This window comes from Amyelois transitella, chromosome Z, assembly GCF_032362555.1.
Source record: "Amyelois transitella isolate CPQ chromosome Z, ilAmyTran1.1, whole genome shotgun sequence".
In the NCBI taxonomy this organism is placed as follows: Eukaryota; Metazoa; Arthropoda; class Insecta; order Lepidoptera; family Pyralidae; genus Amyelois; species Amyelois transitella.
Window position 1 is genome coordinate 8,575,260 of NC_083535.1, and position 18,609 is coordinate 8,593,868.

General features: G+C 34.7%; 1 protein-coding gene across 1 annotated transcript in view; it reads right to left on the bottom strand.

Annotated features, from left to right (window-relative positions):
- LOC106133838 (glutamate receptor 1-like) overlaps positions 1–9,083 on the bottom strand; it is a 72,533-nt gene extending 63,450 nt beyond the window's left edge. Inside the window, exon 1 of the mRNA XM_060953808.1 lies at positions 8,912–9,083. Coding sequence (XP_060809791.1) covers positions 8,912–9,083 — 172 coding nt within the window. The remainder of the gene's footprint in view (positions 1–8,911) is intronic.
- Positions 9,084–18,609: the final 9,526 nt, after the last annotated feature.

Here is an 18,609-nt window from a genome sequence, read left to right on the forward strand (position 1 = left end):
TTTCGCCGGTTGTGAAGTGATTAAAGTGTTATTTGTTACAAGGTACGAGAGGTACAAGGTTTATATTCTAACTGCTACTAATAATTAAAATTTATTATTTTATAAACTGATGGAGCAATGATTTTTTACATCGAAAAACCTTTTACATGAAAGAAAAACTTATTGCAAACCGCGCGCAAACGGAATTGCGGGCACAGTTAGTTATGGAATTTATTTCTAGTTGAATCCATATACATACATACACACATATGGTCACGTCTATATCCCTTGCGGGGTAGATAGAGCCAACAGTCTTGAAAAGACTGAATGGCCACGTTCAGCTATATGGCTTGATGATAGAATTGAGATTCAATTAGTGACAGGTTGCTAGCCCATCGCCTAAAAAAGAATCCCAAGTTAGGCTTACACTATCTCTTAGTCGCCTTTTACGACATCCATGGGAAAGACATGGAGTGGTCCTATTCTTTTTTGTAGTGGTGCCGGAAACCACCCGGAATCCATATAATTGTTGCTTATGCATTTAAATTAAATAACAAGTTGTAAGTAACACAAACCGGCACATTCAGGCAACTAATAACTATATTCCGATCTTGTTCTTGTTGTTAAAATAGAAGTCATCATCATCGTAGAGTAATCATCGTCACAGTCTAATCTAATCATGATAACAGAAAACAAACTCTGACCACGCTTTTACCAAAAAACTGACACCTCCATTTAACATTAGCAGAATTTAAAAAAAGAAAATTCAATGATGTGTGTCAATAGTTCTGTGTCGGAATATCATGCGAGACTTTGGTTCCAAAACTAAGAATGCCGTAACTTGTTAAAGTGGACAGCTAAGGCATAATAGCAAAATTGAACTCTCACTTAAATGGACGTGAAACTGTGCGTTGAGTATATCAATGAGTACTTACTAGAAGTTACTTACCTGCAAAAGTTAGAACTAATAGTTCGCCGCCGTGTCGAACTAAATGTGTCTATGTAGGTAATTATAACATCGATTGAACTACACTAGTCGCAAACGTGCTTTAATTATAATGACGTACGTGTTAGCGGATAAACACGGACTCCTAATGAAGCAAATAGTGAGATAAGATGTAGTGTATTACTATTTTAGTAGCATTATCTCAATTAACAAATTGGTTTTAGTGATTGTCTACGGCAAATGTTGAACTATCAGAGTGAATTTGAACATATTATAATTTAACTTGACTTACCTAGAATTGTATTATTTGGATATCAAAATAATAATTAATTCTTACTTTTAAACTGTTGAATTAAAGGTCATTTAAAATTATTACACTCATTTTTTTTGTGTAAACTAAACAATTATTTAATTATACGTTTTATTTATCTGAAACTTACAATTTTGTCCTATAACAAAGGCTGAAGTCAAGAAATTTCATAATGCTAGACACATTTGTTAAATACGAGTATTTGCAAGATGCTCGACTGTGTGTAGAAATATTAATAAAGTTAGCGAATAAGAGAAAGCAACGACCTGCTTATTATATCTTCTACGGTGCAAACTAATAGGCGAAGTTAGGCTGGAGGGGCAAGTTTCTCACCCGTTGCGAGGGCGGCCTTAACGAGCGACTCACTCAAGATTTTAGCCGGGCACTGATTTATTTACCACTGCCTTGTAACATCTGCTCGGTGACAAGAGTGTCTAAATGATACTTTGAAGTTGTCAAATTATCGCGTTGCCGGGATTGTGCCAAGCAAGTTTGGCAAATTAGTATTTGTCACGTGTAACTGCGCACCGCTACATGACTGTCGAACTTTGGCCGGGGTGTTTTGTGGCACCTTGTAAGGAGTTGTTAAACTGGGAAAGAAATCCGTAAAAAAGTTCAAGTTTTCAGTGTTTGGAAATCTTTAAGTATTACGAAATTCAATCTCTTCCCCATGGATGTTTGCCGGGTGGTTCCTGGCAATTGCAGAGGACCATTGTCACGTGTCAACCTGCAGATTCCAGGCAAAAAATAAAGTCAGTTATTAAGGCTAAAAAACTTGGAACAAGATCATTCCTTATTAAACCGAGACTGATCATATGCAGACTTCGATCGAGCCTGCCTTTGACTACGATGCAGAAGTGAAAGTAATTAGAAGAAATGTTAAAAGGACAATGTAAAGAGATTTAGAATTAGGTTTTCTCATGAGGTTTCGCCTCACCTCAAGTGGTGCTAGCATTACTCATTATTATTGTTTGCGCAACTAATAAAGATTAAATTGACAGTTAAATATGTTTTATGCGAGTGGTGTGCACGGGAGTACTGGGAGAATTTAATTACGTGAGGCCCTTGGCAAGACGCAGGTCCAAGTGACCACAGCATACAAAGATTAAATTGAATCTGGCAACCCGCCAGACTTGCTGTTGCCGAAATTACAAAATATTATGCTTATTCCATACCAGTTTGTACACATTTTACGCAAATGATTCCGTAGTACTAACTAAAAAATATGTGTAAACGACGATTCTCAAGCGTTTCTAATGTAATCAGGTGGGTTCGATGGAAACTTTTTCTTGTGCGTATTTTATAATCTTTTGCGCTAATGTATTGTTTTATTAGTACGAGTATATTCACTAGTTACGCCCGCATAAAACAATATATTAAATTTCTTTCCTCTTAGTGCATGGAATCTGCCTAGTTAGTTGGTATGCCAGGAAGTCAATTTGTGTCCTTTATAATTACATATTTACATCAATTTTTTTAGCCAAGTTAAACAGATTATAAATTTTATGTAACGCTCTCCTACGTAAATTATTTATGTAGATTTGTTTCATGCTCAACTTTCATTTCAAAAATGTGTTGAATTTTGCCGTATTTGAATGGCAGTGTCAATAGCCTCTCAAAGGACAATATACGAGCTCGATACGATCCCGTCATATCCGCAAAGAGATCAAACACTTTGACTTATGTGAGTTGTACTGTTGTGGGTAACATAACAACCCATTCTCATTTTTTTGGTAATTTGTAAAACGACTAATAAAAATATAATGTTTAAATTTGTATACAACGTAAACTAGCTAAGCTTTTACTGACTAGCGTAAATGTCATAATTTCTCTCTATTAGTATTCTTCTTTAATTTTTCTTCAAAATTTCATCTATCTCTGCTAATGATATATTGCAAACTGTTATAAAATTAATATCGGCGACAGAATAGTAAGGATATCCGACTCCTTACTCGAGAGGTACAAGGTTGAATCCCGCTGCGGCCATGAGTCAATTACTCTTTTCTGAGTTTCGTTCATTAGTTGAATTCTGTATAGCTGATGTTCTTACGGTGAGGAAAACCGGTTCTTTCAGGAAATTGAATGTTGAACTTTTAAAGATACGATCCTATAAATAACTAAGTTTTCTTAATAAAAAGATCCCAAATAACACTGCACTACAATAATAAACTGACCTTTCCACAAGGTACTTGATCTTAGTCTTGTCTCTGTACTTCAGAAGGGTGTACCTTCTAAAGAAGGAAAAATCCAAGCAATAATACTAAGGTAGTCCATCATCATCATCCCTCTGCTGTTAGGTTATACTGGCGCGATCTTACTTCTCCAGAGAGTCAAATCTTTTGTAAGGCAAGTTTTTACACATCACAACTCCCGTCTCACTTCCGCGACCATTGCACGAAACCTTACTCATATTTTACACATCCAGTTGTCTGAACATGCGTCAGGATTTTCTAATGATGTTTTTTCTCAACGTATGACGATCGGTTAACAGTTAAACTCAGAAAAGACTCATTGGTACATGACCGTAGGGTAGTACATAAACATTAACGTGTTTATTCTGATTGAAATTTAGTACAGATATTGTGAAAGGCGAGCTCAAATGCCTTGGCATTATAACGTAGGAGCACGCCTTCCGGCCATTCTCAGACATCTATGTACAAAACGAGGTTCCATTACGAGCTATTTCCTGTACCATTGTATCTGAAGATTTAGCCTAGATGTACACTTAGAAGTCATCTTGTTTCATAGGTATATTCATACTAGAATCTGCTTTTCAAAAATTTTCGTTTGACATTTTGGTAAATTCTTAACTTTCAGTCTCATCATTATTTTAGCCGCGTATGAAATTATGTACAAAATCTGTCTACTTCTACTGGCATGATGTACAATGTACTTCTGCATGTACGGAATACCCGTTGAAAATTGTGGACTCGTTATAAAAAGATTAGTAAGACAAAGAAAAGTAAAAAAAGTGTTCAAAACATCAAAGAACGACGTTTGCAAAGACGTTTGCGCAACAAAAGTGTTATCAGTATTGAAAGTGAAGTTAACTCAATTTATGTCATTCATACTACTTACTGTACAGTTAAATGGATTCATGTGAAAAGCACCTGTTGGTATCATCGAACGTGTCAGCTTTTTAACCAGGAATGGAATAAAAGGAATCGGAATTCCCATTGAAAATTCGACTCCCGCATAGCTTTGCTTTTATGGCCAGTACAATAGTCTCGTCATTTTATATTGACTGGTTAATCAATATTAATTTTTAATAGGTATTCGTTAAGTATATCTCTGAATACAGGAGTGAAGTGACTGGCGAACAATTTTTTAAGTTGATATTATTTTATTAATTGCATGATTTATTGATTTAACATGTGTTTAGGGTCTGTCAATGAAATTTGTAAATTCTATCTAACAAATTTCAGCTGCATATGCCCTGTGGTTTGGGCTGTATATTTGGTTAATCGCTCAGTAAGTTAATTTATATTTGATAATTACCTTAAATTATTAATAGTATGATCTGAAAGCTCATATTTTAAGTACATATACATAGTTCAATTGATGTTTATTTTATGTGGTTACAATTTATAAAACTCTTATAACTATTGACGTACTCATAGGTAGTAAAAGTTAATTTTATTATATATTTAGCATTTGTAGGTGGTTGGTGTTTACAAGTAATTCCGTAATGTAATAATCGGGTCAAGTTTTTCTGTTTGAACTTTGACTTAATTATGTATTAATTTTTATATAAAAAAAAGAATTAAGTACTATGTCCGCTTACGCTGTACACCTTCTATTACTCACAAAATAAAAAAGTAATAATAATCAAACGTCAAAGCTAAACAAAAATCGAATAACATTTTAACATTTGTAAATCCGTTTCCTACAAAATTACCTCTTCGACAACTTAGTCCTGGCGGCTGCTGTTACCGTTCGATTTAGCCTTCAGTTGGATTTCACTCGACCGGCGTTCAAAGCCATCAAACAGATATACGCCTTTACTCGAAGCTGAATCCTGGGGTAACTACTTTTTTTTATGCCGACAGTGTTTGTGGCGTGGATTTATATTGATGTCAATATTATAGCGATTTGATTTAACTTATATACCGTTCATTTTTGATCAATGAAAGTATATAATATCTTAAGTTTCTTATGATGCTGACTGAAGTACAAAACATACTGGTTTATATTGTATAACATAATGTACTGTGATCTCGGTCAGTATTTTTTCTTACTCAGCCAGCCTGGAAAATATATATTGAACATGGACGCGTGACGATTTAAAATTAGGTATAATTTATTCAGAAATTTTAGAAAAGACTTAACGTAAAGTTCCTGCCAAGTAAAAACAGCATAACTCATAAAATCACTTTAGTATCAACAGTTTGGGCATTCTGACTTTTTATGGCTGCTTTAAAAGTGAAAATTCAACGGATATCTGTGAACAAATAGTAGTCCCTGAAGAACGAAAACTGCCATAAAAATTCGTAGCGTCGTCATTAGTCTCAGACGTGTTTTGATCAGGGGTGGTACTCTGTGGAGTGCCATTGCTATCATTCTTCTTACGAAAAAGCGGGACGCCAATATACAAAGCGCATAAAGCCTTCTCTGTCGAATGCGCGGAATAATGATCCCAATGACAGTTCGCTGTAAGGACCACGACGCCGAAGCTTTTTATCTTTCAGTCGCAATTTTAAACGAAACTCCGTAAAAAAATTCCGGCCTGGAAACTCGATTTTTAATCCCAAAGCGCCTAAAGATTACTTTGGTTTGTTGGTTAGTACTGCCAGGTACTAATCACGCGATCAAAAGAGTTAGACGGAAAACGTTTTCGGAATAGGAAAGGAAATTGAACTCCCTGAGCTACTTCTAAACATTGCTCGGATATTTTTGAAGATTCTCCTTTATAGGGTTGTGAACAACGCTATTTTATTGTTGTATAGCTTTTATTAGTCCACGTAAGTTATTAAGAGTATCTTAAACTTATAAAAGATAATATAAATAATGCTTATGTTTTCCTAGTAACGTTTATTTTCGGTCTCAAGCAGACTATAATTTTGAAAATGTAAATTTTATCCCTATTCATCTCTTAAATAAATATATACAGTATTAGATATATTTCATTCATTTTGTTACATTCAGACGAGCATCAGCGCTTAGTTCTAAATTCCATTGAACACGCAATTGCTTTCAAGCAGGTTTTAACAATATTAGGGAAAAACGAGATAAAGGGTGTTCAATAGTAACAGAATTTATTCTATTAAAAAACTTTTACATTCTAAACATATTGATATCTCACGTAAGTGTCGAGGGTGAAAGTAAATACAGAGTACATACCTAATATTATTTTTATTAGATTTGAATTGACAAGTTATATTTTTTTTTACTATTTATACATTTTCCTTACACCTCTAAATGAAAGTTGCTTTTGTTACTGTTGCTGTGATACCGTGAAACAACGATTTTTAGTTAATTGGTAAATCCCTTATTTTACTCTAAACGGAGGAGCATGCATTGAAAAGATTGATGAATGTAGAAATATGTAGAAAGTGGTCATATGTCTTCATAGTTACAGTTCAAAATTAAACACTGATTCAACATAATAAAATACTTTTTTGCTTAACAAATGATCAGGCGGTCGTCCAATCAAGAGGTCGTGATAAATTAGAAGTGTTACACAATTTGTCTATCCCAAAATGTTTTCGGAATTCCGAATAATTCGGCTTTGCGGGAACGTGCTCTTTTGCCTTCCTTTTCTTGATTTAAGGAAAAAATTAAAATTAGAAGCCAATGAAGTGATTACAATCAAGTTAAAATACGGACTCCGAGAATTGTCTAATTAAATTGGAAACCGTATGCGTAACCGTGAACGTGTTTGCGTTAGAAATATATTTGTTTACTTATATAAACAAAAACGTTAGTTTTTTTTTGTGTTACTTTAACACGTTTACGAACATTTTTGAGTTTCGATTTTGTTTAGTGTAAACTTGTTCTAAGAACGGAACCTTATGACTAAGTTAAACGGTTTGAAAGGTTTTCTACAACCTTGTAATGATCGTAACATTATTCAATTATATTAAGAAAATAATATCAACCGAGACTGTTATTGTTTTTATTTTAGTTTTTAGTCAAATAACGTAAGAAGTGTATAACCAATGATGTTAGTACGTCATTGGTTATACACTTCTACAGTAATATCACTGGTTCATACAAAAGGGCGTCGGTGGTGGAATTTCAGGTGTTTCAGAGGATGTACTACTCGTATACATATTATGTAAAAAAAAACACAACTTATGAGGTACTAAGGCGGACATGGTTTCCCTTTACTGACTGTGGAGCTCTTATTGCAGTCGTTTTTGACTAAACTAATTCAGGGTTGAAGGGAAAGACGTACCATGATCTCCTGTTCAGAGATAAGGATAGGTCCTAGCGGCAGGACGATGATGACGTGGCTTACTATAAGTAGTGAACATCCTTAGATGCTTGACAAAACTTGACTTTCTAATACAATACACTAAAACCAATATGAATGTTACCATTTGAATTGAATAAAAACTAATAAACACCAAGGTACTGGTAAAACAACAATAAGTAAAAAATTTACTGAACATTTAATCAACATCTCAGCATAACCTTTAACGATAACAATATTCCTTACACACGGCTGCCACAACTAGTAAATTTAATATACTATTCCTAATAATATTTCCAATTTGGTATCGCAACAAACAATGTAGGCGCTCAAGGCTGAGGTAGTGCGCAAACAGTATATTTGGTTTGTACCAATACTCTTGATATACTGATTACTTTATAAGTATGCAGTAAGCGTACATCATAATATTGCGTCTGATATCGCTTGGAGCTGCTGGAGGGGTCAAAACCCCTCACACGACCCCAGGGTGACAAACGAGGATAATATTCTAACAGCAGATTCGAGTTTCTCAGCCCAGTTTGTGCAAAGATATTTCAATACAGCAGTATTATTTGATTTAAAGTCTTATCTTTATTTGTTTCATATTCTACTCGGTTGTATAAGAAGTTTTATATTTCGATAATAGTGCCTTACAAACGTATATAATATAGATATAGATTTATGTGCTACATAGTTAGAACATTTATAACAATGTAGCACATAAATCAATATCTATACTAATATTATAAAGCTGAAGAGTTTGTTTGTTTGTTTGTTTGAACGCGCTAATCTCAGGAACTACTGGTTCAAATTGAAAAATTCTTTTTGCGTTGAATAGACCATTTATTGAGGAAGGCTTTAGACTATATAACATGCTGCATCTATAAGGAGCGAAGAAATAATGAAATATGTGAAAAAGACGGGGAAAAGTATTCACCCTTGAGGGCTTCATTGATGCCCAAAATAACTATTCCACGCGAACGGAGTTGCGGGCACAGATAGTCATTATATATAATATAACGAGTATCACTATTTTCCACTAGGTCTTGTGCGGGGCTACGCTCTCGTGGGTATTCCCAGTTAAAAACCTATATCATTCCTAAAAATCTATTCTATCTGTGTACCAAATTTCATCAAAATCAGTGCTTGAGTTTATTCGAATATAAGAGAGAATAAAAATCTTTTCTCTTTATTATTAGTGAGGATTGGCGGCAAAAGGTTGCAAAAATATGACATCAGATGTAGTTCTGTTTCTACTTACTTAGTCTGGACAGCTTGAAGGCGTCAGCTGTATTGATGATGTCCACATACAGCTGGAAATCCAGGCGGGAACGGTTTGTGCTCGCGTGTTGCATCATGGCGAATTTGAAAGCGTTTTGAATCTCCTCCGTGTTCTGATCAAAAACGACACCTGAAGAGAGACGAAAAATCATTGTAATTTAACAATTCATACTAAGATGTTTTAAATGTAACCTAGTATGTTTGTTTGTGTTCATTTCACGTCAATACTACTGAACCTATCACCGGCAAACTTATAGTGAGAAAGAAGTACGCATAAGTACAAAGGGAATTTTTTTAAAGCGGTCGAATCCGCGTGCTCGATATGGTATTTATTACAATAAAATTTTCAGTAACAGACTTATGAATATATTTTTGATTTTTGGATAATCTTCTGATCAAACGAAACTTCAGAAAATACAAATGAAATAGAAGATTCGACAAAGATTTCTTTAGGTTTTAACGAATATTGCTAAAATATGATACGATATTTTCTATTTACGAGTATGAGAGATCAAGACGAAACATTTCACTTTCATACATAAAAAATTGAACAGAAATAAAGCACCACAAAAGAAGATAGACTGTAATTAAATAAAAGCATCATGTCCACTGTAACGTAAATACGTACTGTTCACAGAATTGGAGATTTATTGTTTTGTAAGGATACGCCGGTATAGTATTCCGGTGCAAAATTTATAGCTTCAGGCCCGAGAAAAATATAGATTTATAGTCCAAGCTTTGGAACAAATCGTTATTGCTTCAGGGATTTGCTATTACACACTCGATATGATAAATCGATTTTTATTAACATTTATACCAGTTTTTATTTTCGCATCGGAAGTTATCGCGCGGAATTTCAATTTTCAATACGTTAACTAAAAATATGCGACCGCGTTGTCAGCAACGTTGTTTGTAGTTCCCTTTATATTCAAAGCAATTAGGCCAATCACATTCAACCTACACCACTGAACAAGTTCCGTTTAAATTTATAAAGAAACATCGATGAATGAACTATGTTGTAGTATTAATCTCTTTCCCTTTCTTCTCGCAGTTGTTCCTCATTCTTCAGCTATTACGCTTCTTAACTTAAGGGTTTTTTATTTATTGTACATAATTTTAGAATTTAGCTTATGTAAGTAAGTTTGATATTAAGTAAATTCTCAGCATTATCCTTCTATCAAATTCGCACATACAGCAACGGAACTGTGGCTCAAATTCGGCAAGTCTGCACAAGCAATATATATTATATTATTATATATAACCAACTTTCCTTAGTAACCACCTAAGTTTGGAGAGTACACTTCCATACCTAGGAACTGCCTCGCAGGCACTTTACTAACCTTGCCTCCGGTTATTCACGTATTCCTAACCAATGTTATCTTCATATGCAACTGTGCATATTTGGCAGCCATTTAAGTATTATTACTAATCTGAAGTCCAACCCCGAAGCAAAATTTACTAAATTAACCTCAATGTGTAATTTCCCTAAATAATTAGATCTATCTTTGGCCAAAATGTATTTGTAATCTGCCGGAAACAAACGGAATATTTAGTTACACTATGTTTATACTCATACAATGAACATTGAAATCCTAATTTAACAATTATTAAGTACCTACAGTTTTGGGAACGAATGTAATCCTTTTAGATTTGCTGCGTATATTCCGTTCAGTGGATACTAAAATCGAATGCGTAATAATAACTAAACAAACAAACTAAAACCTGTTCAACATCTACTAGTTCATCACTAAATTTCAACCAAACATCTGTTTCAGTTCTATGAATATTGTTACAACTGACTATCTAGTTCCAGCTTAGCACTGGGATCAGATAACGTAGCTCTTCATTTATGTGAATTCATTTGTAGACAAAAGTCATTTATCTATTCACTTGTTATTTTATTTTGAAAAATGTAATCTAATATTTTCGCCTTACAATTTTCATGGTAATATTATAATGGGTGGCTTGCGACTTCGAGTGCCTATCAGGAAATTATATGCATGTGCATCGTATTTTTTTGAGTAAAAGTGATCACCATCTAGTTGGTTAAAATAATATTTTGAAATTAAACAACATATTTGCATAGACATTACAAAGGTGTTTTCGGGACATTATTGGAAATGTTATTCTTTCACATCTAGATAGTTAACTTTAGTAGCCAGCTAATAAAAATTATTACTTGCACATTCCTTCCAGCTCAGAGTAATTGATATCCGCTGAGCAAACAAGCCGACTCTCGCCGTCGCGTAATAAGGCAATCAAACAATTATTACTCTCCCTTATTTATTGGTACAAGCGATTAAACAGTGGTTCTGACAAGGTCTAATGTCAACTGAATTATTGGTATCGCCCTCAATCGCTATATTAATAATGTGCCTGTTTCCTCAGGCACCCCTAGCGACAATGAGTATAGCTTCCGTTGTATTGATATCTTATTATTGCGTGTCGTATAGATATTATTATCTTTATCCTCTGTTGGTATGAGTATTAAAGTAGTTTGGAACATTTTATAGTCTTTTTATGAATAATGTAGCGCAAACGTGTTAACACATAAGAGCGTTTAGATATTAAAAACATGCCAAAATGATTGCTTACTCACTCATAGTTTCATAAAAGAATCTATATATCTGATCTGTATGAGAGAAGAGATCTATATACCTAATTGATCTCTATAAGAATTTTATTTAAAAAGGGGCCTCTATGCCTTATAACTTCTAACTTTATAGCCATGAAATACCCTGATAATTTTATTAAGAACTTGATGATTGGATTGAACAATTCCGACGAATTACATAACCGAAATTTCTGGGTAAAGCGGCTTAAATATTAAATTATTAACTTATAACTTTTATTAAGTATTCTTTTATCGTATAAAAAGTAGTATCTTAATTATAAAAAAGTATTTTGAAATTTAGTAAACTTTATAAGTGGTTATTTTATACTTTATTACTAAAACCTTGTCCTCCGTTTTAGTAATGGGAATAATCTGACAATTAAAATACAACACAAAATATACGTCATTGTAAACTTGTATACTAAAACATAATCACAAGTTATGTAACAGAGAAGAGTGGTTATAAATGACTTCACCCGCCGAGTGCATTAGGATCATTAGATGTTTATTAGCGAACACAGAATGCGTAGTCATACGCCGTTGTTTTGTATAGGAAGATTGAGAACGGACGCGAGTCCAGGGCCCACTGGATATGTGTCGGATGACGCAGAATTAATCTTTGTCGTGTAAATAAATGTGGGATATACGTCGACGCGGCGGCAAGGCGCCGACGTAGGAGCGCTCACTCCAACAGATTACAGTACTATGTGTATCGTAACGCTTGCCAAATTATTCTTTACCCTTAAAACATGAACAAAGCTTTCATCATCCCGCGTAATAGACGCCAGTAAATCCACCTTGAAAATTGAAAATTATGGCTTGTGTGTGTATATTTTTGAGCGAGCCGCTCTCGAGTATTGTTTGGTGTGAGTAGGTGATGTTTTACGCTTCTGGTAACGTCATTTTCGACGTGATATAAAAATATTAGGGGATCATCTGTATCTTGCTCGTTATAATACGTAATGATTGTAATATTGACAAAGACAGGTATTAAAATAAAAATGGTATATTTGTTTGTTATTCGTATAACGACCTAGTTTAAAGATATTTCATACATAAATATTCTTCATCGAAACTTTACTTAGTGACGGGTAAACGGGGGTTTTAAACTTAATAGGATTAACCATCAAGATATATTTTAAAACTTAAGTCCAAAAGGGCCGCCAGGGTAAAAGCAAATCCAGCAAATCCTTTAAATCGTTTTTTTCTTGAGCAACACTTTTCTTTTTTATATCTAGGGATGTATTAAGATTTTTGTTTACAAATTTATGTATATTTTAATTTTTGCTTTCAGAGTTATTTAACTAAGAGAATTTGAGAAGATACTTAAAGTAAAATGGATATTTTTCGGGAGTTGTTCGGTTACTTTCGAGTTTGGTAACGACTTGGGAAAGTGGGATTTCGTTGAGAGGCAGGCATAACGCGTTTATGGATAACATAATAGGCTGTTAACTTAAAGACGACCCTATTAGAATATCGTGACGGGATATGGGGATTTTATTATGTGCAGCAAATGTAACATACTCACGCCTCATTACACACTCATTTTATTGCACACTTCAGAAAAATGTTTTCCTAGTCTTCTTTACATTCACAATTTATCTTTATACCGTTTGACCTAAAACGTTAGCAATGTCTAAAACGATGTTACATTTCAACATATCAAAAATATCACTAGAGCGAGTAAATTCAGAGGACAAGAGTTTTTCATCATAGTAAAAAAAATCGGAATATCTTTATGCTGCTTATAAAGTATTATGCCAAATTTTAAAATTCTAGTCCCTACCCTTCGGACTGTGTTTTAATATGTTAGTATCCTTTGTTATATACCTATTTATAAGAAAATAATTTTTATGTCTACGATAGTAGTTTTTTGTTTCTTATAACTGCTAAGCAACAGCAACACTAGGCTGATAATTCCGTTCAGGTCATCAAGTACTCGATCACCTGAATGTAATCATCATACATACATAAACTCTCGCCCCTTTCTCTGAGGAGTAGGTAAAGTCTATATCTTCCCACTTGGCACTAATGTAAGTTCGGCGGTTTCAGGTTCTCTTGACCTGACTTCCTTAATCTGATCAAGGTATGTTCGTCTAGTCATCAAGTGATTAATAAAAATAAATAAGCGTGGGAGAATAGAATGATAACGGAATACAGCGACCACATTCGAAGTCGACACCCGCTCCATCATCGTCTGTCTATCCTCAAATAGATCTGCCCGGATTGTTTCCCTTTGTTCTATATATCGATTACTATTAGAACTACAGAATAGAACTTTGATTAATGAGTTATTGTTTGTAATTACTCAGATGTCGGTGGATATTTTAGCCAGAGTCAGATTTAATGTTATATTATAAATAAAAAAATGAGTATGTTTATTTGTTACCTCTTAACAGATAAACAAGAGCCGCAGGTGAAACCTAGTTTATTCTCAAATTGTATTATTTAAATAAAAGCTCTATATTTTATATGACTATATATTGCTGTTTCTTTTATATGATAAAGTTGACTCTAATTACTTATTTAAGACTATAAAATGTCTAAAGATATCACTTAATCTCTAGAAATTGATTTAGTCAAATTTCATTAGATATGTCAGATAGGAAATTTCTATCAAATAGATAAATATCTATTTATCGTGGGGAAAATTGTATAATAAAACATATAACCAAACGGTTAAATTATGTGAATTTATACTATTTTCCCTCACGAGACCTTATGAGATTTGCACAGTCTACAATTTTCTCAATATAAGACTTATCTTACGGCAAGACTTTTTGAATATTCTACGCATTTGATTTAACCAAAATTGTAATAGGCTCGTAAACTTAATTTAACCTTATTTGGTTCCTTGCACCAAAAGCGGGGTTTCAAATTAATCTGCCGGCAATGAATGGTTTATTTTACGGATTGAGGGATTATTTTACGCTATCAGCATGTAATGTTGGCGCACGTGTTGGTCTGACCGCTCGAAACAATTCCATTTTGAACCGGGTCGTATTATTTTATACAAACCTCTCGCTTGCGGCTTACTTTGTATATAGCCTCGACGACGTTCAATGGAAAACATTTCAATTAAAACCAAAACTCAGTTTAACGTTCTGTTCAAAGATTGTTTACAAAATAATTGTGCGCAAGCGACTAAGTATTTTTAGATTGTCTGTGTTATCAAAGCCCCGAATAATAAAAATGGACTACTGCATTAAAGAAACCGAAATTATTATCTACTAGCTGTGCCTGCGACTTCGTCCGCGTGGAATAGTTGTTTTGGGCATTATTGAAGCCCTCAAGGATGCTCCTTCCACGATTTTTTTCACATTTTCCATTATTTCTTCACTCCTAATAGTTTAATAGTTGCATCTAGTCGTTATATAGCCTAAAGCCTTCCTCGATAAATGATCTATTCAATACAAACATAATCTTTCAAATCGAACCAGTAGTTCTTGAGATTAGCACATTAAAAAAAACAAACAAACTCTTCAGTTTTATAATATTAGTATAGATAAATCTAAGTGCCTATTTAAACTAAAAAAAATATTCTAATAGAATTATAACCAGAAATATGTACCTACAACTTACAAAAGAAAAAGAAATGAAAATAAAGTTGAAACGCCTGTGCAATACTGTCATGCCGTCGTCGGGTCTTCCCATACGCCCTTAGTGGAGTCGGAGTAGATTGGTCAGGGCTTTTGGCCCTCTTCAATGGCATCATCGCTGCCTACGACTGTAGGCAGGTCGATGGGGCGGCCGTAACGGCCTGGATCTTCACGTCTTCATACACTCGGAGTTCCCATCAGAGGCGGCGTCGTCACTGGTTGACGACGTCAGCCGCAAGGAAGCGAGGGGAGGGTTTCACCCGACGGCCCGGAGGGAGCGGAGTGCAGCGGCGCGATGCCGCGCAGGTGGCTGTGTGATGACGCGTCCGCCCTCTCGAATATCTAGGTTCTCCCACTTCAAGTCCCTGAGCATCGTCGAGTTCCTCACGTAGCGCGGGGCTCCGACGACTGCTCTGAGACTTTGGTTCTCTTGGGCTCTGAGTCTTCTCCTGTTGGTCTCAGAGCAGAATGCGTACCACGCCGGGGCCGCGAACGTGAGGCGGGATCTGACGTACGTTTGGGCCCGAGCTTCGTCCTCAGGGGGAGGCTGGAAGAGAGAACTGCGTGAAGTCTCCCCCTGGCTGCCTTGGTCATGAAGCTTGCGCTCTCCTCCTGCCCAGGGTATACCCTGCCGCCGCTAGCCGCGTCGAGCGCGGCAACCGTTACGCAAAAATAATCCTTATAGCATGATTCAGTATTTACGCGCGATGGCTTGTTAGGGTAGGTATTTTAATTCATGTATAAGTTTGGTGTTTCTATACCGATTTCGATGATTCTTTTTTTATTGAATAGGTACTTATATTAATTTTTGAGAATTATGAATGAGTGTGAGTGTTATTGGTATTATAAACATCAGAGTAAAGAAATATAATCAGAAATCTCCGAACTGCTAAGCTATTAGGAATTACACGTGTTATTGTGAGTCAACCATAAAAGATAGACTTATGCTGTCGTGGGATATTTTTTTAATAATTTTATGTAGAATATTTCCGTTATACATAGTTTTGCTGTATCTTTAACCATTAAGGCTGCACACGCGACGGAAGCTTAAAAATCAAGTAACTTCTCCCGTTTTCCCAACATTTCCTTTCACTGCTCTTCTCCTAGTAATTGTAGCGTAATGAAAAGTATACTATAACCTGCTCAGGAGTATGAAGAATAACTGTACCAAGTTTCGTTAAAATCCGTCAAGTAGTTTTTGTTTCTATAAAGAACATACAGACAGACAGACAGACAGACAGACAGACAAAAATTTTACTGATTGCATTTTTGGCATCAGTATCGATCACTAATCACCCCCTGATAGTTATTTTGAAAATATATTCCATGTACCGAATTGACCTCTCTACAGATTTATTATAAGTATAGATATATTCTTCCGAATTCTGATACTGTACTGATTTTGCCTTTTCAATTAAAAAATCGTCACAGTCAACGAAAACATAGTTAAGTCGAATGAGTTTATGTTATTATTAATACGACCAGGCTGTCAGGTGCGAATATGTCACAAAGGCAGCTGTTAACTTTAAGCCCACTATCTGCCATATTATATGTCTAGACTCAGTAACGCTCTGACTAACTAAACTATAGATTCAGTTACCCTAACGATATTGTACGGCCCTAATCTCCTTACGGTGAATACTAAATCTGAAGTAATAGAATTATGGAATACAATAAATACACATTTCGATTTCAATAAATTTACTAACGTTTCTTTATCGTACTTTGCCCTAAGTAATACGAGTACTTATATGTTTAATTTTTTGTGATTTGATAATTTTCCATACTTATTTTACCTCTATTATAAAAATTTCTCAATATGGAATTTTATATTTCGAACATAAATACATTAAACCACACCTTTTTTCCGGAGGAATAGGCCTCTGCCGTACTCACGAGGATGGCTACGGGTAGAGAAAAATGGCAAAGAAACCAATATTATTGCTTGAAAGATATTCAATTTTTAACATATTAACGCTCGCATAGTTCCCCGCTATTGTGAAACTATATTATGTATTCTCACGACATTTCTTTGACACCAAGTATGAACTAAAACCTAAAATTGAACATTGAACTAGCGACCCGCTCTTGCGTCGCACAGCTAGCATTTAGATATAAACCTTCCTCAGATAATCGTCTTTCCAACATTTCAAACGAGAAAAAAATACTTTTCGTGATTAACGCATACATCTAACAGAGAATATAAGGGCTTTAATATTGTCACTTAAAATTACTATAAAAACGTGCATTAAAAATTTTTGTGTGCCATGAAAAGTTTAATTTTTAATGAATTATGAGCCTAATTAGTGTGTTAAAAACTGCAATGGAAGCGATTTCATATTCCAGCACCAACCCTTTTCACCTTTATCAAAGCTGTTTATCCTCGCAATAAATTTTTAACCGCAACGTATTACGTTAATGTGTTTTTACTCTGTCAATAATCGAGATTGATTTTGATCGGCAAGTCGATCATCTGTCATGGCTGAAACCGAAAAGTGATAGCGAATGGTTTCTCATTAATGACTGAATAGTAGGGGTCTGGAATCAATCATGCTCACAATATCGCTTTTGCTTTTATCAAAGGGACGAAACACACACTAGCCTGATTTATTTTTATTATATAATTATTTATAAGTTGACGTCGCTCAAGGAAATGCCGCAGTGTTGTTCACTCCGTACGTTTTCTACACTTTTAGATTTGGGAGCGGTAGTAGGTAGTTTTAAATACCTACCTATTGCTAATATTTGACGACAGTAAGTAAAAAATAAAGAATTTGATATTAAAAGTAAAGTAAATCATCTCTCTCACGCATATTTTCATTTTAAGATTTAAATTTTTTTCCAGAAGTTAAAAGTCGCTTTTATTTCTAAGCGACTCCTACTTGTTATTACCATCACGTTACAAGTAAAATATACTTTGATTATGTATTAGTTACGTACGAATCATGGCTAATAAATGTTATATTCCGTTGCCCGATCTGAGGTAAAACCCATTACCAACCATGGTTTAAAAATAATAACAGTACAAAAGGATAATTATGCATTTTATGGTATGTAAAATAATAAGTTTTTTCTTGCGTACGCTTGACCAGTTACGAGTACAAATGCACGTTATGTTCTCGATTCAGACGTAGTTTCTGCCTTCTTTTCCTTGTCAATGCGAAAAAGCAACTTTTAAAGTATTACACCCGCATGATTATAAATACTTTAAAATTATGCCTATTTGAACTAACGGTATATGATACCTTTCATCCCTGAAATATGACGGTTCGCATAGCATAACGATACTGCAGGCAAAAGCTTGTTTTATAAAAATATTTGGTTCATATTGTACGTATTACATTATCACGATAAGTTTTTTCTGTTTCATCGCTATTTTGTTGCTGCGGTCACATTCCATTTAACTTTATGGCGCGAAGTCCTGAATGTCACCCCGCCATCTTTATGCCTAAACGAGGGGTTTGA